The sequence below is a fragment of the Myxine glutinosa genome, chromosome 5, assembly GCF_964187855.1.
Source record: "Myxine glutinosa chromosome 5, kmMyxGlut1.1, whole genome shotgun sequence".
In the NCBI taxonomy this organism is placed as follows: Eukaryota; Metazoa; Chordata; class Myxini; order Myxiniformes; family Myxinidae; genus Myxine; species Myxine glutinosa.
In genome coordinates, this window is record NC_136265.1 from 112103413 (window position 1) to 112126784 (window position 23372).

At 46.6% G+C, this 23372-nt stretch overlaps 2 protein-coding genes across 5 annotated transcripts in view; one reads left to right on the forward strand and one right to left on the reverse strand.

The window, feature by feature from the left end:
- AFG1L (AFG1 like ATPase) overlaps positions 1-5876 on the forward strand; it is a 151095-nt gene extending 145219 nt beyond the window's left edge. For all 3 annotated transcript variants that reach the window (XM_078778538.1, XM_078778537.1, XM_078778536.1), the window contains exon 14: positions 5235-5876. In XM_078778538.1, coding sequence (XP_078634664.1) covers positions 5235-5751 — 517 coding nt within the window. In that variant the 3' untranslated portion in view covers positions 5752-5876. The remainder of the gene's footprint in view (positions 1-5234) is intronic.
- The window catches only part of LOC137427245 (F-box/LRR-repeat protein 4), a 47345-nt gene that overhangs the window by 1902 nt on the left and 22071 nt on the right, over positions 1-23372 (reverse strand). Inside the window, exons 7-8 of one of the 2 annotated variants that reach the window (XM_068116590.2) lie at positions 19604-19781; positions 13814-14643 (exon numbers count right to left, since the gene is read on the reverse strand). In XM_068116590.2, coding sequence (XP_067972691.2) covers positions 14480-14643; positions 19604-19781 — 342 coding nt within the window. In that variant the 3' untranslated portion in view covers positions 13814-14479. Of the gene's footprint in view, positions 1-13813; positions 14644-19603; positions 19782-23372 lie in introns of those variants that run through there. The other variant, XM_078778535.1, reaches the window with a different exon arrangement.

The following is a 23372-nucleotide window of genomic DNA, read 5'->3' on the forward strand; positions in this document are numbered from 1 at the left end:
TTATCGAAACGCCCTGCCAGGCATTCAAGAGGCTCTGATAAAAGACTGGGAGCAGAGATGTATCGACGTGTTGAAGGTTGGTCAGGAAAAGTTCTTGTCTGTATCCGAGCCTCCCAGCTCGTTGAAGAATGGAGCAGGCTAAGGGCTTTCCTGGTAGGTGTTCTGCATAAAGCAAGCGTTGGATGGAGCGGAGCCGGAAGGCCAACAGGTGGCATTTCACATCGACTGGGCCATGACCACCCTCGGCCGAGGGACAACATATGGCGCTGGGCTGAAGCCAGTGGTAGCCTCCCCAAAAAAAATCCACCAGTTTCCTCTGGATAGCTTGGAGCAAAACCTCCGGTGGTTGCAGGCAGATGAACCGGTGCCACAAAAGGGTAGTGACGAGGTTGTTGACAACTAGCACGCGACCCTTATAGGAAAGGTGGGGTAGAGCTCTTTTCCATCGGCTCAAACGCCCATCTACCTGGTCAATGATCCTGTCCCAATTGTTCTGGGCATACTGAGGAGGACCGAGGAAGACGCCCAAATACTTGATGCCATCGTTTGCCCACACTAGCTCTGCAGGAAGGGGAGGTGGTGGTAATAACGGTGGCATAGGTAAGTCATTTTTTGGAAAGGGGATCCACAGAGCCTTGCTTTTCCCCCAATTACACCTTAATGATGAGGCAAGGTTGAAGTCCGACAAACACTTTGCCATGGCGTCACTGTCGCATTTTCTTTTTATAATGACACAAAGGTCGTCGGCATAAGCTGACAGGGTCAAAGGTGGGTATCCTGGAGAAAGGACAAGTCCAGGGATATCCTTTCTGAGGGCGATTAAGAGGGGCTCCAAGGCGAGGGCAAATAATAGACCTGAAAGTGGACAACCTTGCCTTACCCCTCTCTGAACCTTTATGGGTGGGCAAAATTCGTTGTTAACTTTGATCAAGCTGGAGATGTTTGCATATAACAAAGCTATGTAGGCTCTAAAATTAGTGCCAAGCCCGCAAGATTGTAACACATGACACAAAAAGTCATGATCAATGCTATCAAAGGCCTTTGCAAGGTCAAGAAACACCAATCCAAAATCCTCTTTGACACATTTACCAGTTAACAAATCTCTGACTAGGAATATGTTGTCATAGATGGATCTGCCAGGGATGCCGCAACTTTGATCAGGTGACACCAGGTCCCCAATAACTGTCTTCAACCGGTTCGCAAGGACCTTGGAAAACAGTTTGTAATCCGTGCACAACAAAGAGATCGGACGCCAGTTTGACAGGTGTCGGAGATCGCCAGTCTTGGGTAGCAGGCAGAGTACTGCTCTTCTAAAACTGAGTGGTAATTCTCTGGATAAAAGAGATGCATTCAGAACATTGAGCAGCTCTGGGCCCAAAATGTCCCAGAATGCCGAAAGAAATTCGGCCGGTAGGCCATCGATGCCAGGGGCTTTTCCCGACTCCATCTCAGCAAGTGCACCGGTTAGCTCTGGAAGGGTAATTGGAGCATCCAGTTCCAGACGTTGGGCCTCAGCCACGGAAGGAAGATGAGAGGTCAAAACATTCATCATTTCGTGAGAAACTGTTTTGGCCTTGAAAAGTTCAGAAAAGAAATCGATTACATTTAATCTTATATCACTCGGATTTGTTAGGATGTTCCCCCCTGGGTCCAAAACCGAAGATATAAGTCGTGCTGGTTTCTCTACAGTTTCTAGGTGAAAGAAAGCCTTAGTTGGGGTATCTGAAACCTTTATATTCTGTATTCTTAGCCGAACTAGTGTGCCCGCTGCTTTTTCATGAATCAAATCCCTTAATTGGGCCTTCTTCTCGAGTAGCAACCGATAGTTCACTGGGTTGCTCTCATTGGCCAACTTGCCCTCTAACCTTAAGATGTCTGCTTCCAAGCAAGCCATCGTGATATGTTTTACATTGGTACAGTGCGAATTAAATTGTTGACAAAATACTCGAATTTGGGCCTTTAGGTTATCCCACCAGAGACTAATTGAGGAGAAAGAAGATTTTTTAGTACTCATTTCAGCTCAGAAATCACGAAAGGAGTCTGTAAATAAACTATCTTCTAAAAGTTTAACGTTAAACTTCCAGTAACTATTTCTGCATGTGGGTCGAGGAAAAGAAAGATCTAAGGTTACCATATGGTGGTCTGAAAACAATGACGGAAAACAACCTGAAGAGGCCGCGACGTTCCTAAAGGGTACATTAATGTACCAGCGGTCGAGTCTTGCCGAAGACACCCGGCCATTGGCACATCGACACCAGGTAAACTGGACTATGTTGGGGTGATGCAATCGCCAAACATCCAGTAGACCGGCCGTCTTAAAGAAACGGGATAGGTCCGCATGGGACTCGGGGTGGGGTTCTGCAGAGTTTCTATCCTTCGAAGGGTCAAAGGTGCAATTAAAGTCACCACCAATGCACACACATTGGTCGAGATCAACTGATTTCAGGTGGTTTACCATGGAGGTGAAGAAGGCCTTTCGGTCCCTGCTCTCACTAGGTGCGTACACATTGAAAATGGTACAGCGGAAGTTTTGATGTGCAAGCTGAAGGGAAATAAGCCGGCCTTTTATGACTTCCTGAAAATGACAAGACTCAAAAGCTAGACCTGGCTTTAGAAAAAACCCAACCCCAGCAGATGAGGCTGACAGATTGCTAAAATAGCATTGCCCTTTGAAAGTTTGGCACCAGTCATGTTCCACGTTAGGTGTGATGTGGGTCTCTTGTAGTAAAAGAACATTTGCCTTTTTACGGTCAAACAAGTTTTTGACTTGGGCCTGACGGAGGTGACTTGCACCCCCACCATTCATGTTTAAGGTCGCAAAGGAAATGTTTTTCATTCCGTGGTAATGAAATCGCCCTGTGTTTGGGAACACTCCGTACCTGCTCGGGTAACAAACTTTCTTAACCTGTGGAATTGAGATTTCGTCAGGTCAAAATTCTCACGCGCTTTGATTATTGACTTTGCGGTGCAAATGAATGTAGCCAAGTCAGGGAAATAGTCTTTAATGACAATGTTGCGGTGACGATACGTTTCATTAAGGAAGGTAAGAATGAGTTGAGGGGGGTACCTGCGAGTGACCTGTCATCGCTTGTGACAGCGCGGTTGTCTCAATGTCATCTTCGGACTCGGACACGTCAGATAACATGTCGTCAGGATCTGGGGTATTACCCGCTGCCCCCGCGGTCTTGTCTGGAGGCACCTTCACAAGTTTCCCAAGGTGTTCCCGAGAGCACTCGTTAACACTTTGGTGGATATTTGTATCTGGGGTCGGAGCTTGGGTTTGAGATCCCAGCAAACTCAGATTTACCGGCCCCGTTTGTACAGTGGGAACGTTTATTGAATCCTTAGTCTGCTCGGTATTTAAAGGGGGGACAAGCGGAAAAACATTTCCCAGCTCGGAAATGGTAATACTTTCACTGGAGGTTTCGCACTCGGAAACTTCCAGGTGAGAGGTACAAATTTTATTTTTCGGCTCATTTACATAATGAGACTCGCTGGTGTCATTGACAATGGTATTCATGTACTCAGTTAGTGAGGGAATGTCAGAGGGACACTCGGACACATGTGCACCGGAAATGGTGCCGCCCATGACCGCCTTCTTTGCAGCACCAGCGAAAATGCTTGGCGCTGGTGCTCTTCACTTTTTAGCATACACTATGGATTCTTCGTTCATGGGTTCGGGAAAGGGGGCAATGCTAGTTGTGTCAGTCACATCGGTGGGTGTCATCACATTGGAATCGGAAAGCACCGGTGTGACAGACGACTCTGTCGGGGTGTCAGAAGGTACGGTCGGGGGGTCAAAGGGTACGGTCGGGGGGTCAGAAAGTACAGTCGGGGTGTCAGAAGGTACGGTCGGGGTGTCAGACGGTACGGTCGGGGTGTCAGAAGGTACGGTCGGGGTGTCCGAAGGTGCGATCGGGGTGTCAGAGGGTACGGTCCGGGTGACGGAAGGTACGGTAGGGGTGACAGGAGATACGGTCCGGGTGACGGAAGGTACGGTAGGGGTAACAGGAGATACGGTCCGGGTGTCAGCGAGCATGGTCGGGGTGTCAGAAGGCGCGGTGGAGGGATTGGCCTTTTTACAAACCCTTTCGTTATGTCCCGGTTCACCACACTTCGGACAAGAGGCCCTAGGACAGAATCTTTTAACGTGTCCGAATTCTCCACAATTAAAGCAAGTTAAGGAGGCTGAGGAAGCATACATGTAGTATTCCCGATCATCCAACGATACTTTAAAGGATATATTTAAACCTGTATCGGCTCCGTGATCCAGGAGAATCATGTACACCTGCCTCCTAAAGCTCATTACGTGTTTAACACGATCGCTGCGACACCCGAGCGGAATCATTGAGATTCGGGAAACAATTTTACCGTAACGAGACAGAACGGATAGGAGTTTCTCGCCTGGCATAAACGGTGGAACGTTGGATATTGTTATCTTGGTAGCTGGCGTATCCATCCATAGGGGATACCGTAATATAATGACCCCCTTTTATGGTTAGACCGGTACTAATGACGTCATGAACGAGTTTTTCTTCTGACACGAAGACAACAAATTTCTGGTTCATTCGTGATGCCGCACGAACATTACCGTCTCCTATGATGGATCCCACGGCAAGGATAATGTCCTCAGTAGGAGCTCCTTCGGGCGGAACACATGCGAATGCATGCTTACGCGTTAAATTTTCGAACGCCTCGTAACGAGAGCGTATATTCGCCATACCAGCGAAATCCCCCCCCCCCCCCCCCCCTTGTCCGAACCGGACAAGAAGGTATCAAACCTAAATAATTGAACTAAAGTAAATAATAAACGTGCATTATAAGCACAAAAATGGCTTACAAAGCGTCGTCAAGCCAGTAGGCCGCACCCAAAATGGGCTCGCTCTCAATCCTCTCTCTCTCGAAGACAAGGGTGCAGAATGGATGAAAACACAATGCCGAAGCACACAGGATGGAAAAGGAGAGGGAGGGAGGGCAGGAGAGGGGGGAAAACTCACAACGGACTCACCAAAACACCGAGCAGTTGCTCACAGCCGCCATGACGCTACACCCAACGCACCGACAGCCGATAGGTGGCGACAGAGAGAGACAGAGACAGACAGACATAAGAAAGCCCGACTGGAATTTTCCAAGACACACCTGAACAAGCCAAAATCTTTCTGGGAGAATGTCATGTGGACAGACGAGACCTAATTAGATCTTTTTGATAAAGCACGTCATCTCTATGTTTACAGAAAACAAAATGAAGCCTTCAAAGAAAAGAACACCTTCCCTACAGTCAAACATGGAGGAGGTTCAGTGATGTTTTGGGGTTGCTGTACTGCCTCTGGCACTGGGTACCTTGAATGTGTGCATGGCACCATTAAATCAGGAGATTACCAAGGCATTTTGGAGCGCAACGTTCAATCCAGTGTCAGAAAGGTGGATCTCCGTCGAAGGTCATGGGTCTTGCAGCAGGACAATGACCCCAAACACACTTCAAAAAGCACTCAGGAATGGTTCAAGACAAAACGCTGGACTGTTCTGAAGTGGCCAGCAATGAGTCCAGATATAAATCCCATTGAACACCTGTGGGGAGATCTGAAAACAGCAGTTGGGAGAAGTTACCCTTCATATCTGGGAGAACTGGATCAGTTTGCACAGGAAGAGTGGGCCAAACTCCCAGTAGAGAGGTGTGGGAAGCTCATTCATGGCTATGGGAAGTGCTTGACTGCAGTTATTTTGTACAAAGGCCGTGCTACCAAATATTAAGTCTGGGGTGTCAATAATTTTGTCAATGCCATTTCTTTTTATTTTCTCATTTAAAAGGATATATTAAGTTCTGAATCAAAAACAAATGTTCTGTAATATTAACAGTGAAATAAAGAATTGTGGAGACCAAATACTTTTGTCAATTTCAACTTATTTTTAGACAAAAATTTGAGTTATTTGTAAAAAGTGCAAGGGTGCCAATAATTTTGGCCACAACTGAAGGTGCTGGGTTGACCTCATACATTATCAACATCCCCTGTTGCAGCTGAATGATTAGGAGGTATGAATGGGGAAAAAGGCCTGAGTTTCCTGTCAAAACATTCCTTATCAAAGGCAGTCCCTGCTAGATCGTTAAAAGCCAGTTGATTTAAATGATTCAACCAAAGCCTGTATATATGTGTGCCTATCACTTCTGAGTTCTGAGAACACCTGTTGTTTGTGCAAAAAAGCTTGTTCACAAAATCATGTCTCATGGTGAAGGTATTTTAACTCCCCTGTTGGCATAAGACGACGACATCGCCTGCTTCAAAATTGTATAAATGACGCTCCGAGTTGAACAGCAGGGAGAGAGATTCATTTTACTACTTTTGTGTTTTCTCGTTTACTGCATTCTCTCCCATGCGTATGAATATGTTTCAAACTCTTCGGACCTGAAGAATTACTTATTCTACAATTTTGGCGAAGTCGGCAGGATCACAAATCTAGAGGAGTGGAGGTGGACGGTGCCCGACTGGATCGAAGGCAAACTAGGATACCTGCAGAGATTCAGGTGAGGGAACCCATTGAAAGTCCCTGTTAGGCATTTGCACTCGTGAGAGCTGGTATGCCACATCTCTTAACCAAAGGATGACGTGATCCTATTTGAGTTTGAACCATTAATTGTAACGATAAGGGAACTTTTTTTATGAGGATAAGGAAACAAGATTTATTGCTTTAACCAGAAGTTTAAAGTTCAATCTCTAGTTGCACTCGCGAAGTATTGAAGTTATATGGGTTAGAGTCCCTTCTTTAAAAGATAAAGATCTCGGTATAAACCCATAATTTGACTTCCAACCAGAAGCTTGGAAGAATAAATAGAAGAATAAGTTGGAACATAAATTACCAAAATTCCCATCAAAATTCATGATCCTGAACCAGAAATTGAACGAAGAGTGTGTTTGTTGATTTTCAAACAGAAAAGTTGGAATATAGAGATTTTGTACTTGTCTTAGTGTCTGCATTAAATTGCATATTGTTTTTAAGTGTTGGTGAAATCGTTTGTGTACAACATTTTGGTGTATATGTATGTACCAGCCTGTATTTCATAAATTGTAATATTTGAGCGGTATTCATGCTGTTTTGTCCAGGTGTTTGTATTGCCGTGTGTAACAGGCTGTGTATTGTAAATTGTGATATTTAATAATGGGTAACAAAGAGGAAAATGTGGACAACAATTACCCGCCCCTGTATCCTCTGAGGGCGGCAAGAGCCATATCGACTGAGGAGGCATCGGGGGTGGCCGACCGGGTCCCTCCCTCTGCCCTTGTTGCTGCTGTAGATCAGGTGCGACCACAGCCGGCCGAACACGGTCGGGGGGAGACTGGAAGTTCAGGAGTAAGTGGACCAGTGAGCAATACTAGAGGTCGGGTAGGCACCCACGTATTTAGGTGTCCACAAAGGGCATTTCCAGGACAAGAAGGTGACCCAGTGTATGTGTACCGACCTTGGTCAGCATCCAAATTATCAGAACTAGCAACGGTACCCACCCTATGGGCGGGGCTTCAATTGGGAGGCCCAAATAAAACGGTAAAATATCACAAATTGAAGGCTTTTTTAATTTTAAACGATTCATATAAACATCCGTTAAATCATATCACACGCAAATCATCAAAATCTAAACAGTATCTTTAGAATTTCAATAAAAGCCACATCACTGTTCATATAGGTAAATATTATTCCATCGTGTTTCAAATCGTGATATCAACTGTGTGATTTGAAACACGATGGAATAATATTTACCGATATGAACAGTGATGTGGTTTTTTTATTGAGATTCTAAAAATACTGTTTAGATTTTGATGATTTGCGTGTGATATATAACGGATGTTTATATAAATCGCGCCTCCAAATTGAAGCCCCGCCCTGAGGGCGGGTACCATTGCTCGTCATATATAATGGCAATACAACAATTTTTACGCTTTGCTTTGAAGAACGGGAATGAAGGGGGAGGAGCGTGTTAATATGTTTGGTTGAAGGCTTTGGGTGGTGAGGGGGCTTGAGGCCAGATTTTAATTTTACAGCCGTCATATTGGTGCTCACCGTCACTGCGATACGAAGTGAAAGATGCCTCAGAGCTGTCACATTCACAATCGCTATGTCGTATGTACTGTTGTACTCCCGATACGTGTTTCCTTCATTGTAAAAACTACCAAATCAACAGTTAAAAGGATTTTGAGCCGATAGGTGTTACGGCCATGGCAAGATCAATGGAGACAGCGATCTGTTAGCGTATACACCGCCCAAATAGCTATGTGGAATTCTCTCATGTGGAGATTAAATGTCGTTTGTACTTTGGCCAAGGTCATTATCTACTTTTAATGATGTTTATATACGAATGATGTTTAATGATGTTTATATTAGTTTTGGGTCGTCCTTTCTGCATATCTCGTGGGATTGTGAGTTGGAGAGACGGCCGTGATGGCAGGGAGGGGGTTGGAATTCTCTCAAGCAGGGATTCAACCCGTGTCCTTATAAAAGTTGTTTGTCCGAGGTCACCGAGTCCGATCGGTGCAACCGTGCAGCGATCGGTGCAGCCGTTTGTGCGACACCCGGGAAAACAACATCGTCACAATGAACGTAATGTGAATGTGAATGTTATGCGGGAGTCCAAACCTGAGAATGCTGGAGACCAAAGCTGAAATTGGAAAAACTAAATAGCCTATTTTACTCCTGGAGATCCCAGGATTACCCACCCAAAATATCGTTGCGATTGGTTCAGCAGTGTTTGCGGTACCTTCGAACGGACAGACAGACGGACGGACATTAATTAATCAACAGACTGCCCCGGTCAACATCAGAATAATCCCCATGTCTGCTTACTGGGCAGGGCAGTCTACCTGGGGTCCATTTACAGAATAATCCCCATGTCTGCTTACTGGACAGGGCAGTCTACCTGGGGTCCATTTGCAGAATAATCCCCATGTCTGCTTACTGACTGGGGCAGTCTACCTGGGGTCCATTTGCAGAATAATCCCCATGTCTGCTTACTGGACAGGGCAGTCTACCCGGGGTGCATTTGCAGAATAATCCCAATGTCTGCTTACTAATCGGGGCAGTCTACGTACGCGGGGTCCATTTGAAGTCCATTTGTTTTTATTTGCATACATCCTGCTGCATTAATGTGGAAATATTGCTCTTGGTAATTTTGGACTTAAAGGAGAGGATGTCATGTATGGATGTGCAAAATGTTCCCAGTGTCTCTTTCCGTTTCCGGCGAGTTATGTCACAGTGCAGATGGCACGGACATGAAATGGCCCTGTATGCTGAGAGTTGATAAATGTTGATCGTGGTTTGTCGATTCAGTCGAGTTACATCACAGTTGGGTTGTGGGGGTATGTGTCGGGATGGTGCTGAGGTGTCGTCCAACAGACGGCTGTCTCTTCAGATTACCTGAGGCGGTCCCTTCAGGTGGGTGCTTGGAATGTCCTCACTCTAAGAGAGGATTATCACCTGTCTCTGCTGTCATCTGAGCTCCAGCATTTAAACAACAGCATTACAGCACTTTGAGATTCGGAGACCAGATAGCGGTGAGATCATGGTTGGTGGTTACACCTACTCCTGGTCGAGTCACTCTGAAGGTTACCATAACAAAAGAGTTGCTGTTGCTGTGTCCACTAAGCTGACTCCCATGATAATTGAGGTAACACTGGTCAACGAGCGTATTATGAGACTGCGGATTCGTCACTCTTTGGGTGTCATCTCCCTCGTCTCTGTATGTGCTCCGACTGGGGCAAGTGATCTCATTGTGAAGGAGACATTCCATGCCGCTCTCGAGTCTGGGGTTATCAGTGCCTCAGGAGAGGGAATCTCCTAGTTTTGGGTGATTTCAATGCATCACCTCAGTGCCCACAGCCTCATCGCTGGACTTGGTATTCCAACGCTGGTGGTGTGACAAAAGATTGACTATGTGCTCGTTGATGGTCACTGGATGCTCCAGAACAGCAGGTTCCACCGGCGTGCTCATTTCCTCAACACTGACCACAGGCTTGTTGTAGCAACTTTGAAGTTGTGGCTCAATTCAAGAGAATGGTACCATCTCTGCCTCAGCTGGATGTTGGCAAACTCAAGAATGAGAGGGTAGCTGGGGAGTTTGCGAACAGGTTGAGTAGGGTTTTGGGTGTTTTGGGGGATCCTGAAGAGTTGTGGAATGCCTTCAAGTCTACCATCCTTGATGTTGCTGGTGGTTGTCTTGGAATCCCCCGTCAGGCGAAGAAGAACATTGTCTCCCAAGAGAGACTGCATAACATTGACCAGAGTCACAGGGCCAGGCTCGATGGTAGAGCTGAGCTGTTCATAGGCAGGGCCCTTAGGGATATTTTGGTTCAAATTCTTCCAAAAGCATCAAATTTGGCGCAGATGTTGCCCATGCCATACTCTTTCGATTTTTGACGGGCGCCAAGGGCGGTATGATCCGGGGACCATACCGGTCCATCCCGCCATGTCACCTGACATATGACGTCATAATTAGGATATGCATCCAATCACATGGCGTACTATAAGTGGTCAAAGTTCTAAATGAATCGATCGAAAAATGAAGTCAGGGATCCATTTTTGAGGTTTTCATAAAATCCAATATGGCCACCAGGTCACATGACCGATGACGTCATATTTATGACATGTATACAATCATGTATACATGAACCCAGATCATGATCGCACAAAAATTAAACACAAGGATATGGCATACAGTTCATAAAACATCAAAATCCGTACCTTTGTAATTAGACTGATGAACTGCATATGCCTGAAAATTAGGAAATAGACATGTAAATATTTCCTCTAATTGTCAAAAATAAGGTCAGAGTTCGATTACCCAACCCAGAAACATAAAATGGTGAACCTCGTGTAAATCTTGACAAAAAACTCAAAAATCGACATGTTTGACTCAAAAATGACCTTTAAGATGACCTTGAGGGTTGACCTTTACCTCGAATTATCAAAATAACATCATAATTGGATTCCTCGACCTCGAAAACCCCTGAAAAGTGGTATCGTACACGATTCCAACCCTTTTGGTTATTTAACTGATTTTCCTCTAATCCGGGTGGCAGCCATTTAGTATTTCGCCAATATGGGGCCCCCGGGTGGGGGGGGGGGGGGGGGCGCCCGTCAAAAATCGAAAGAATATGGCATGGGCAACATCTGGGCCAAATTTGGTGCTTTTGGAAGAATTTGAACCAAACGGCCCCAAAATATCCCTAAGGGCCCTGACAATCAGGGAGCTGAGGTGTAAAACTACGTTCGCTGAGGGTGGACAAGGAGACTTATGTGCGAATAATCTGTGAAAGGGAAGAGCATCACTTGTGGACATGTGCTTCTCATCCTGTAACCGAAGAATCCGTGCATTGCGTTCCTCAAAGCCTGTCCTTCCGTGTACTGCAGTTAAAGCAGAGGGAGGTGGGCTCTTGATAGAGGAGTCTGAAGTGAAGGCCTGCTAGGCCGGTTACTTTGAGCGGCTGTATCAGGCTGATCCACTAGCTGTTGAGTTGGATGTCAGGGGTGTTACTATCCCTATTGCTGACCCTCCAATCAACTGTGAACCGCCTTCATTTGTGGAAATACAGGCTGCAGTGACCCAGTTGAAAGGGGGCAAAGCTTTTAGTTGGAATTCGTCAGCGGTGTGTATTGGCCCTCACACTTTTCAGCACCTGTATGGACTGGATTCTGGAGAGGATATGGGAGAGATAAAGATGTGGTGCATTGTTTGGAAATGTCAAGATCTCCGACCTTGATTTCACAGATGATGCAGTTATCTTTATGGAGATGCTGGACATCCTCATGGGGGCCCTCCAGGCACTGAATGAGGAGTCGGAGTTGCTGGGATTACTGGTTTCCAGGGTCAAAACTAAGATCCAGGTTTTCATTGACATTTTGGATGCTGTTATCTTGTCTGTACCTGTTTATGGCAAGGATGTTGAGGTGACAGAGATTCACTTGCCTTGGCAGTGATATTCATGTCCGCATGTTATGAGCCAGAGGTCGATGGACATCTGGGTCAGGCCTGGGGAGTCATGGATTCACCTTATCATGGGGTGTGGCACCTTCAGTACCTATGCAGGAAAACGAAAGTCCAAGTCTAAGTTTTTAGTGCTTCTAGTCTTGTTCTACGGATGTGACCTTTTTTTTGTTTGTTTATACAAGATCGAGGCTCGTGTAAGAGCTAACATCAATCACAAAAAAAATAAAAAGGACACACAAAACATACAATAAAGGGAGCGGGAGACAGGATGGGGAGAGAGAGGGAAGCACACAAGTACAACAGCAGAGAACAGGGATTACGGAAGATCTGTGGGAGGGAGGGGGTTTGGGGAGGGGGGTGGGAGAGGTATAAAACACATGGACACTGCTAGGACTTCCAGGAAAGAAAGAAGTCGGGATTTTAAAAAAAAATGCATCTGGGGTGAATTCATGGGGGTAGAAGAGATCAAGGTTTTGGATGGGGGAAGACAAGAGATGGTGGTGAACAGCTGTTTTAAAGACCTGGACTTGGACTCTGACCAAGGATCTGAGACCGAGATTTAACTCCTTCGGTTAAGACCAGTTCAGTTCAGGTTAAGACCAGTTCTCGGAGAATCCTTGGCTATCGTTGATCAGACTTTGTGTTCAATAAGCGTTTGCCGAGAGAGATTCAGATGAGACTTGATACCTGTATGGTCTGTGAGCGTCAGCTGTGGTTTTATGGACATATGGCTCGTTTTCCTGATGATGATGCTGCTCAGCAGATTCTCTCAGCAAGGGAGCCTCGTGGGTGTTGGAGGCCAACGGGCCGACCACGTGCCGTGTGGATGCAGCAGGTTGATCGGCATCTCATTGAGATGGAGATAGGCCAGGCATCTGCCTGGGGGATGGCCAGACGGAGACCGGCGGAAAGTAGACGCGGCGGCTCACTGCTCTGACACATGCTCTGATACCTGACCTGTCCTGGAGGGAGTAGGAGGGATGGGCTAATGGAGGAGGTGCAGAGGAAGGGATTTGTATTTCTGAACTCTCATTCTCCGCCTACTCATGTGAGGCCCCAATATCATACTGATTAACCAAAATGACCCAATTATTGAGATGAAGGTTTATAATCATTGCCAACAGGTACTTGATTTTGCTGGATACCGAGCAGAACAGCAAAGTATTTATTTCAGTTCTGAAGAACAGACTATAGCTAAGATTTGCATAATTAGTCTAAAAGCACTTTGTGTGCACTAAAAAAGTCTAAAAGTCTAAAAGCAAAACTTATGTATTTGAGTCAAGCTTCGTATCCCAAGGCGTGACTCCTAAATCTCAGTCCAGGAAAACCTTGATCTGCCCTGTGCACATTTATCATTAACATGCATAAGGAAATATGGACTTGCCCACAAAGACTTTCAGACTCTTGTGTCATAATAGTTAGAACATCAACTCTGAGTTAGACAGATGGGAAGTTCAATTCCAACCCTGGTAGAATGACACACGACTAAAAATGGTACACTGTTTCCTTGCTGGACGCTCAGCATTTAAAGGAGAGGACATCGACAAACCCTGTGGGTTGGAATCCATGTTGATGAAATCTCTCCTGAGTGGAGAGAAAACGTGACCTCATTAAAGATAGCAGTGCCCTGGGAAGTTACGTCATTTGCCCCAAGTTCAGCAGCCGCGTTTGTGTGAAATATGTGAAATTGTCCAGCGTTGTCTCCTGTATTTGTCTGCAGGCGTGTGCACAATTTGTGTTTCTGATCCTCCAAAAATCTTGGACCATGTGGAAAATAAAATAAAGAGTCTTTGCATCTGGTGGCAAACGCTGCAGGGGTGAAAGGTGAAAGAAGAACACTCCAAAAACGCTATTGTGCATTTAGTAACATTTGTTGGCACAACATTTGGCAATTTTAATGTTTGGTAGATAATATTGATACACAATAAGTGGACCTTTCAGTGGATTTCCAATTTAAAAACAAAAACTCACAAAAAAAAAAAAAAAACCTCACCCATCCCCTTCAAAACTACCCAAGCAAAATGTGATGCTTGATAAACGCGCTGACATTATCACACTGGTGGCGTTGGTTTAAAGTTCAGCGGGTTGGGCGATCCTCACCGACATGATTCATTGGGTTTGTCATGCGTCGATCAGAGCCCTCCCCAGGTCTGTGTAGATCTGAGCGGGTCACGTGACCTCACCGGCATGATTCAATGGGTTTTTCATGCGTTGATCAGAGCCCTCCCTAGGTCTGTGTAGTTCTGAGTGGGTCACGTGACCTCACCGACGTGATTCAATGGGTTTTTCATGCGTCGATCAGAGCCCTCCCCAGGTCTGTGTAGATCTGAGCGGGTCACGTGACCTCACCGACATGATTCAATGGGTTTTTCATGCGTCGATCAGAGCCCTCCCTAGGTCTGTGTAGAACTGAGCGGGTCACGTGACCTCACCGACATGATTCAATGGGGTTGTCATGCGTCGATTAGAGTCCTCCCCAGGTCTGTGTAGATCTGAGCGGGTCACGTGACCTCACGGGCCATCGCTATGCTTGATGGAGACGTGTGGAAAGCTATTGGCGAGTTGGTCGGCCATCGCCTCATCCACCTGGGAGCAGAAGGAAATGTCTAGGAGGCGCATATACTGACAGGTATAAAGCAGGTTGAAAATCCCTCCAGGAGTCACCAACGGAGTGCCTGCCACACGCACATGGGCATAATCGCTCCGATGAATGAATGACAAACATGGGTGACAATAGCTCAGTCATCTAGAGCTTTTATGTACAGGTAACAGAGTCGGAAACTAGAACGACACTCGGTAAATGCAGAATTCCACCAGTACCACACCGATAGGCCAGGTCTGCATCTGGACCATAACAAAGATCCAATTGGCTGTTCTTGTCACCTACCGAACAACTCGTGTTCTCGTCACCTACCCAACTCATGTTCTCGTCACCTACCCAACTCATGTTCTCGTCACCGACCCAACAACTCGTGTTCATTTCAACCTACCCAACAACTCGTGTTCATGTCAACCTACCCAACTCGTGTTCATGTCAACCTACCCAACTCGTGTTCATGTCAACCTACCCAACTCGTGTTCATGTCAACCTACCCAACAACTCGTGTTCATGTCAACCTACCCAACTCGTGTTCATGTCAACCTACCCAATTCGTGTTCATGTCAACCTACCCAACTCGTGTTCATGTCAACCTACCCAACAACTCGTGTTCTCGTCACCTACCCAACTCATGTTCTCGTCACCGACCCAACAACTTGTGTTCTCGTCACCGACCCAACAACTTGTGTTCTCGTCACCGACCCAACAACTTGTGTTCTCGTCAACGACCCAACAACTTGCGTTCATGTCGACCTGCCCAACAACTCGCGTTCATGTCGACCTACCCAACTCGCGTTCATGTCGACTTACCCAACTCGCGTTCATGTCGACCTACCCAACTCGCGTTCATGTCGACCTACCCAACTCGCGTTCATGTCGACCTACCCAACTCGCGTTCATGTCGACCTACCCAACTCGCGTGTCGACCTACCCAACTCACGTTTATGTCAACCTACCCAACTGGACTTCGACTTCCGGTCCCTTGAGCAAGGTTGCGACTTTGTGTATTCAAGTTCTTTCCTTCGCTGTATCGCTTATTTATTAGATTTCCTTTTCTCCCCCTAATCAAAGTTTCAAGTATTTTTCCAATTTGTGTCTGTCAAATTTCCGCTAGTTATTTTATTGTGTATGTGTTGCTGTGTGTTTTCGAGTTAATCTTGGTTTGCAATTCGTGCAAACTTGTGAATAATTAAATCGTTTTCTGTTCGCACCGCGCGTGTGCGGCCTGGTAACTTGAGGCTTCCCTCACCCGGGCGGTGCTTTGTGTATTTAAGTTCTTTCCTTCGCTGTTTCGCTTATTTCTTAGATTTCCTTTTCTCCCCCTAACTTACAAGAATATCTATCCTTTGTTTAACGTTTTATATACAAAAAAACCCTTTTTTTTTTTATTATTTCCTTCTCTCCTCGCCCCACCCCCTTTATCTCCTTCTCTTCCACCTCTTCCTTCCATCTCCAGCCATAACTCGCCCTTCCAATTCTAGTTTCCTTCATCTCATTTAACCCTTTCTCCTTTCTCTGATCCACGCCCTTACTTCAGGGACTTTTCCCAGATAGTTTTCACGTTTTTGTTTTTAAATGTTTAAACTTTCCCCTGCAGTGTTTTATTCAGTGGTTCATTACAACACGCTGTTTTTCTTTCTATTTTAAAGGCTTTTTTCAATTTCCTCTTCAAATCATTCTTCAAAAAAAATAAAATTCAATCTCTTAGTCATTCCTCCCGACATTCTCTAAACTTACCTTCATTCCACCCCTCCTCTATGGTTCTCAAATGAATCTCTGACTTGAAAATCACAATAAACCCAGGTTGTAATAAATGTTTGTTTTTCATCAATCGTCCACTTTCTAAACTCCCCCCTCACCCCTCCCCTCCTATACTCCCCCCCTAATCTCTCCCCTCCTAAACTCCCCCCTCACCTCTCCCCTCCTAAACTCCCCCCTCACCTCTCCCCTCCTAAACTCCCCCCTCACCTCTCCCCTCCTAAACTCCCCCCTCACTTCTCCCCTCCTAAACTCCCCCCTCACCTCTCTTCTCCTAAACTCCCCCCTCACCTCTCCCCTCCTAAACTCCCCCCTCACCTCTCCCCTCCGAAACTCCCTCCTCACCTCTCCCCTCCTAAACTCCCCCCTCGCCTCTCCCCTCCTAAACTCCCCCCTCACCTCTCCCCTCCTAAACTCCCCCCTCACCTCTCCCCTCCTAAACTCTCCCCTCACCTCTCCCCTCCTAAACTCCCCACTCACCTCTCCCCTCCTAAACTTCCCCCTCACCTCTCCCCTCCTAACCTCCCCCCTCCTCACCTCACCCCAACAAACTCCCCCCTCACCTCTCCCCTCCTAAACTCCCTCCTCACCTCTCCCCTCCTAAACTCCCCCCTCACCTCTCCCCTCCTAAACTCCCCCCTCACCTCTCCCCTCCTAAACTCCCCCCTCCCTTCCTAAACCCTCCCCTTCAAAACTTCCCTCACCCATCCCCTTCAAAACTCCCCCCTCACCCATCCCTGTCAAAACTCCCCCCTCGCCCATCCCCTTCAAAACTCCCCCCTCACCCATCCCCTTCAAATCTCCCCCCTCCCCTTCAAAACTCCCTCCTCACCCATCCCCTTCAAAACTCCTCCCTCACCCATCCCCTTCAAAACTCCCCCCTCACCCATCCCCTTCAAAACTCCCCCCTCGCCCATCCCCTTCAAAACTCCCTCCTCACCCATCCCCTTCAAAACTCCCCCCTCGCCCATCCCCTTCAAAACTCCCCCCTCGCCCATCCCCTTCAAAACTCCCCCCTCACCCATCCCCTTCAAATCTCCCCCCTCACCCATCCCCTTCAAAACTCCTCCCTCACCCATCCCCTTCAAAACTCCCCCCTCACCCCTCCTCTTCTAATCTCCTCCCCCTACAATCTCTCTCCAAATCTACCCTCGACAACCTCCTCCACAAAGCTGCCTCCTCCCCACTTCCTCTCCCTTCCATCAAATACTTCCACCTCCTCCAACCTTCGACTATGCTCTGGCCCTCCTCAAACAACACCTCACTGTTCCTCTTCCCATCACCATCAAACCTTTTGTCCTCCTCATCCTTCCCTTTCTCCGAACTCTTCTGCAATCTCCGACACACTATCAACAGCTCCCCCTCTCGCTCCTCATCTTACCCTACCCCTCTCTTCCCCTGTCATGTACCCGATGCTCCCCCTCCCTCTTCCTTAACGGTATGGACCTCAAACATCCGGGGCCTTCGCTCAAACCTGATTGATCTTTCTACACAGGTTGCTTCTGACAAACCAGACTTGATCTGCTTAATAGAAACTTTCCTCCTTCAAGATCTCTGATTCCTTAATATCTCTTCCTGGTTATCTCCCTCTTTCTATCCGGTACGATAGACCTGAGCCTCGTCCTGGAGGTGGGGTTGCTATCTTTATCAAAAACTCTTTTCCTCACTCTCCTTGCACTGCCCTCTCTCCACCTCATCCCCAGGAGTACCTCTGGCTACGGCTTCCCCTTCGCTCCCACCTTTTGTTCATATGTGTGTTGTACCATCCACCAAACAGTGATGACTCCATCTACATCTCGCTGTCTGACAACATGGACCAACTTCTATCCACTCATGCCAACTCTCTTTCTCATATGTGGCGACTTCAATTGTCATCATGCCAGATGGCTGGGTGTGGGTTCCTCTCTTACCTGCCATGGCACCTCAGCAAAGGACTTCTGTGACTCACTGGGACTGACACAATCTGTCAATTTCCCGACCCGGATCTCAGTCAATGGAGCATCTTCTCTTCTATACTTGGTTATGACTAACTTCCCTGCAAATGTCTGCTGCTCTTCTGCTCAAATCGGTTCATCTGACCATATGCTTGTTAAAGTGGACATCTTTCTGACCATTCTCAGAGAGCCTCCTCAGCGTCGTCGAGTCTGGCATGACACTCAGGCCGACTGGCATGGTCTTCAAGCAGCCATCAATCATCTGGACTGGTCTCCCATCTCTACTGCCTCTGACATCAACTCCTCCTCGGAATTCTTTCAAAGTAAACTGGTCTCTCTCATGCACAGATTTATCCCATCTCGTCTTCAGTTGTCTTACCCTTCCTCCTGTCCATGGTACACTGAATCTTGTGGTGAGGCAGTTGCCCTGAAACAACTTGCCTTCGCCTCATGGAAGGCTAATTCAACTGAAGGAAATCTCAGTTCCTTCCACAAAGCTTGGAACAAGTGTGTGTCCACCTTCAGGAGTGCCAGGAAGCACTCACTACCTCTCTACTCTCAAGACTGAACTCTCAAACCTGTCTCCCTCCTCCAAATCTTGGTGGTGTCTGGTCAAATCTGTTTCTGGTGTTTGTTCCCCCTCCATCCCCTCCCTTACCTCAAACGGCGACACAGCTGACTCCGCACGTGAGAAAGCTTTATGCCTAAACTCTGTGTTTGCCTCAAAATCTTGTGTCCCAAACCCGTTCTTCTCTGTACCCGTCGTACCCAGCTGCTCAATCCTCGACTCAGATTCTGCAACTGGACCAGACGGCATCAGCCCACGGGTCCTAAAATCCTGCTCTGCCGCTCTATCTCACCCTCTCTCTGTTCTCTTCACCCTCTCTTTTGCTCAAGGTCATCTGCCATCATCTTGGAAATCAGCCAACATTACCGCTTTACACAAAAAAGGATGCTCTTACACGAGCCTCGATCTTGTATACAAAAAAAAAAGATGCTTTAGAACCCTAACACTCTTGAAGACCCCGAAGATGCAAAAGATCCAGAGAACCCAAAATATCCCGTAACACAGACCCAGAGGACCCCAAAATAATCAGGGACTCCAAAACACCCCTGACCCCGAGGAACCAAAAGACCCAAAGGATCCTGAAGACCCAAAGGATCCCAAGGACCCAAGGACCCAAAAGACAAATCCAGACAAACACGTCCTGGCGAAGGTCTGCAACCTCTGACTGTTCTTTCTTGCTTCTATTTGCAATTTTTTTTTTCCTTCCACATCGAGCAACCTGCGTGACTATCTTGAATCCACCACACTTGCACCCATAAAACCCTCGATCATCATACCTAGAATGTCCAGCTGCTCCAGTAACGGACAGCAATTGGCGAGCGATTCGAGGTCAGTGTCGCTGACGGAGCGGTTAGCTGTTAACACCAGCCGGCGCAGTCTGGGCAGCCCTCGCGCCATCACAACGACAACCCCAACTCCTGCCTGCACTTGCCCACACCAGCCAAGGTCCAGGTCCTGTGTGCAACAGTTTCATTTTATCCACATGAGTGCTGCATGCAGTTTTTAAAATCCCATTAATTCAACGACTGTATTGTACAATTAGAGAGGCATTATAGTCATCATAGTGTTTCCTAAAAAATGGAACTTGACAAAATAACCAGCTCAATACTTTCTAAACCATTCAATATTCTAAGTTAGCAGGATGCTGGAAGGTAAAAGAAACAGCAAACAGGGATTTAAAATGAAGAGGAAGGCGGAGGGTTTGGGGGGGGTGAGGGAGGTGAAGGGAGAGGAGTTGGTTGATGAAAGTCACAATGTATATACTTGTTATAAATAATAACAAGAAATATGTCGTGCATGGCACGATACTTGCGAAATCCCTAAAATTTGTTGTTAGTCTGCAATGACTTCAAAAATAATGGGTGGTTGAATGCAGTGACTTGGTATGCAAATCCTTTTAAAATTTCAAGTCACTTCAATGAAAATTGAGCATTTTATAATTTTGGCCTATGTTGACCTTTTGGCTTGTGTTGACCACAAACATAGTTAGGGTTGGAATTCAATGACCAAATATGCAAATTCTCTGAAAATTTCAAGTTAATTGGATGAAAATCAAGGATTTTAAAAACTTGGCCGACGTTGACCTTTTGGCCTATGCTGATCTCAAAAATAGTTGGTGGTTGAATTCATTTAGCCGATATGAAATTCTGATTTAAATTTCAAGTCAATCGGATGAAAATTGAGGATTTTAGAAATCTGAAAAAGTGGTATTTGTTTGCAAAATAAACAGACAGAATAATGCACAAGACCAACCAATATTTATGAAAAATCTTCTATTTTCGCAAGTAATAATAATAAATATAATAATTAAAACTGCGAACAGTGATTATCCGGGGACCAAGACGCCCAACCCTGAACAAGTGCGCCCCAGTCATTGACAACGGCAGCCTGGATCCGAATGTTTAAAGTTTGAACTGAATCGATCGAAAAATGGAGGAGATGCATTTTAAAGGTGTTCATGAAATCCAGTATGGCCGCCATGTCACATGACCGATGACATCATATTTAGGATGTGCATCCAAAAAAAGAGGCATACTATAACTGGTGAAGTTTCAACTCAATCGATCGAAAAATGAAGGAGATGCATTTTAAAGGTTTGCATGAAATTCAATATGGCCACCAGGTCACATGACCTATGACGTCATATTTAGGATATGCATCCAATGAAGTGATCTACTATATAAGAGATGTCTGTCTGTCTGTCTGTGTCGCCATTTTTCTCAGAGATGGCTGAACGGATCTTCGTCAAACTTTCAGAGGTTCATCAGTAAGGGCCTGGGAGTGTTTTAGGCCAAAAAAAAAATTGTGAAAAAAAGATCGGTTTTTTGGAGTAAAAAACAAACAAACAAAAAAAAAACCGCTCGATAGTGCCTAAGCCTTTTAAAATTAATAACAGTTATATACAAGTATACATTTGCATAAATAAATACAAAACAATCAGCAAACATTTGAATGCAAATAAATCAAACAATTCCGGAAGTGTACGAAGTTGGTAGTACGGCTTCTTCCTGATCGGCATCACACTTAACTCAGAAACGTGATGAACGCCACATTCACCCACCAGCATATATATGAACCCCCTTCCTCTTCTGCCTCCCCCTCTCCTTCCTCGTCCCCCCCTCCCCTTCCTCCCCCCCCCTCGTCCCCCCTCCCCCTCCCTCCTATCCCCGCTCCCATCCCCCTTCCCCCTTCCCCCCCTACCCTTCTCTTCTCCCCCCCCCCCCTCATTCATGGATCACATTATTAAAAAGAAAAATGCTGAGTCGGCACTTTTTTAATTGACCCGCCGTAGACTAATTAGCAAAAAAATATTTTAAAATCCGAGAAAAGAGCATTCTTTGCCTTGAGGTGGACTGTGTTTGCCAAGTTTCCACTCAATAGGTCGAAAAATGAAGGAGATAGATTGATTTTTAAGATTTTCAATAAATCCAATATGGCCACAAGGTCACGTGACCTATGCCGTCGTACTTAGGATGTGCATTAAGTCACGTGATATACCATACATGCTCAAAGTTTCAAGTTCCTAGGATGAACGCTTTTGACCTGCAGGTTGCCAACAAATTTCATGGAACCAGAATAATAATAATCTTAGCAATTTAAAAAGGGCACCAATGGTCCCCTCATAACTACAGCGGCTGCTTATAACTGTGAGCAGGTACCGAACAATGACCATGCCAATGACAATGCCATCTCACATCACCCATTCCACTGACGATGCCATCTCACATCACCCATTCCACTCACGATGCCATCTCACATCACCCATTCCACTGACGATGCCATCTCACATCACCCGTTCCACTGACGATGCCATCTTACACCATCCATTCCACCGACTATGCCATCTCACATCACCCGTTCCACTGACGATGCCATCTCACATCACCCGTTCCACTGACAATGCCATCTCACGCTACCCGTTCCACTGACAATGCCATCTTACACCATCCGTTCCACCGACTATGCCATCTCACATCACCCGTTCCACTGACAGTGTCATCTTACACCATCCGTTCCACCGACTATGCCATCTCACATCACCCGTTCCACTGACAATGCCATCTCACATCACCCGTTCCACTGACAGTGTCATCTTACACCATCCGTTCCACAGACGATGCCATCTCACGCCACCCTTACCACCGACAGCCATCTCACACCGCCCATTCCACCGACTATGCCAACTCACACCACCCGTTCCACTAACGATGCCAACTCACACCACCCGTTCCACTAACGATGCCAATTCACACCACCCGTTCCACTAACGATGCCAACTCACACCACCCATTCCAATAACGATGCCAACTCACACCACCCGTTCCACTAACGATGCCAACTCACACCACCCGTTCCACTAACGATGCCATCTCACGCTACCCGTACCACCGACAAAGCCATCTCACACCACCCATTCCACCGACGAAACCATCTCACATCACCTGTTCCACTGACAATGCCATCTTACATCACCGTTCCACTGACGATGCCATCTCACATCACCCATTCCACTCACAATGCCATCTCACACTAATCCCACCCGTTCCACCGACAGAGCCATCTCATGCCACCAATTCCACTGACGAAGCCATCTCACGCCACCCGTTCCACCGACGAAGCCATCTCACACCACCCGTTCCACTGATAATGCCATCTCACATCACCCGCTCTACCGACGAAGCCATCTCACATCACCCGTTCCACTAACGTTGCCAACTCACACCATCCGTTCCACTAACGATGCCAACTCACATCACCCGTTCCACTGTCAATGCCATCTCACGCCACCTGTTGCAATGATAATGCCATCTCACATCACCCGTTCCACTGTCAATGCCATCTCACATCACCCGTTCCACTGTCAATGCCATCTCACGCCACCTTTTGCAATGATAATGCCATGTGACATCACCCGTTCCACTGTCGATGCCATCTCACGCCACCTGTTGCAATGATAATGCCATCTCACACCACCTGTTCCACCGACGAAGCCGTCTCACACCACCCATTCCACGGGCAAACCCTTCTAACATCACGCGTTCCACC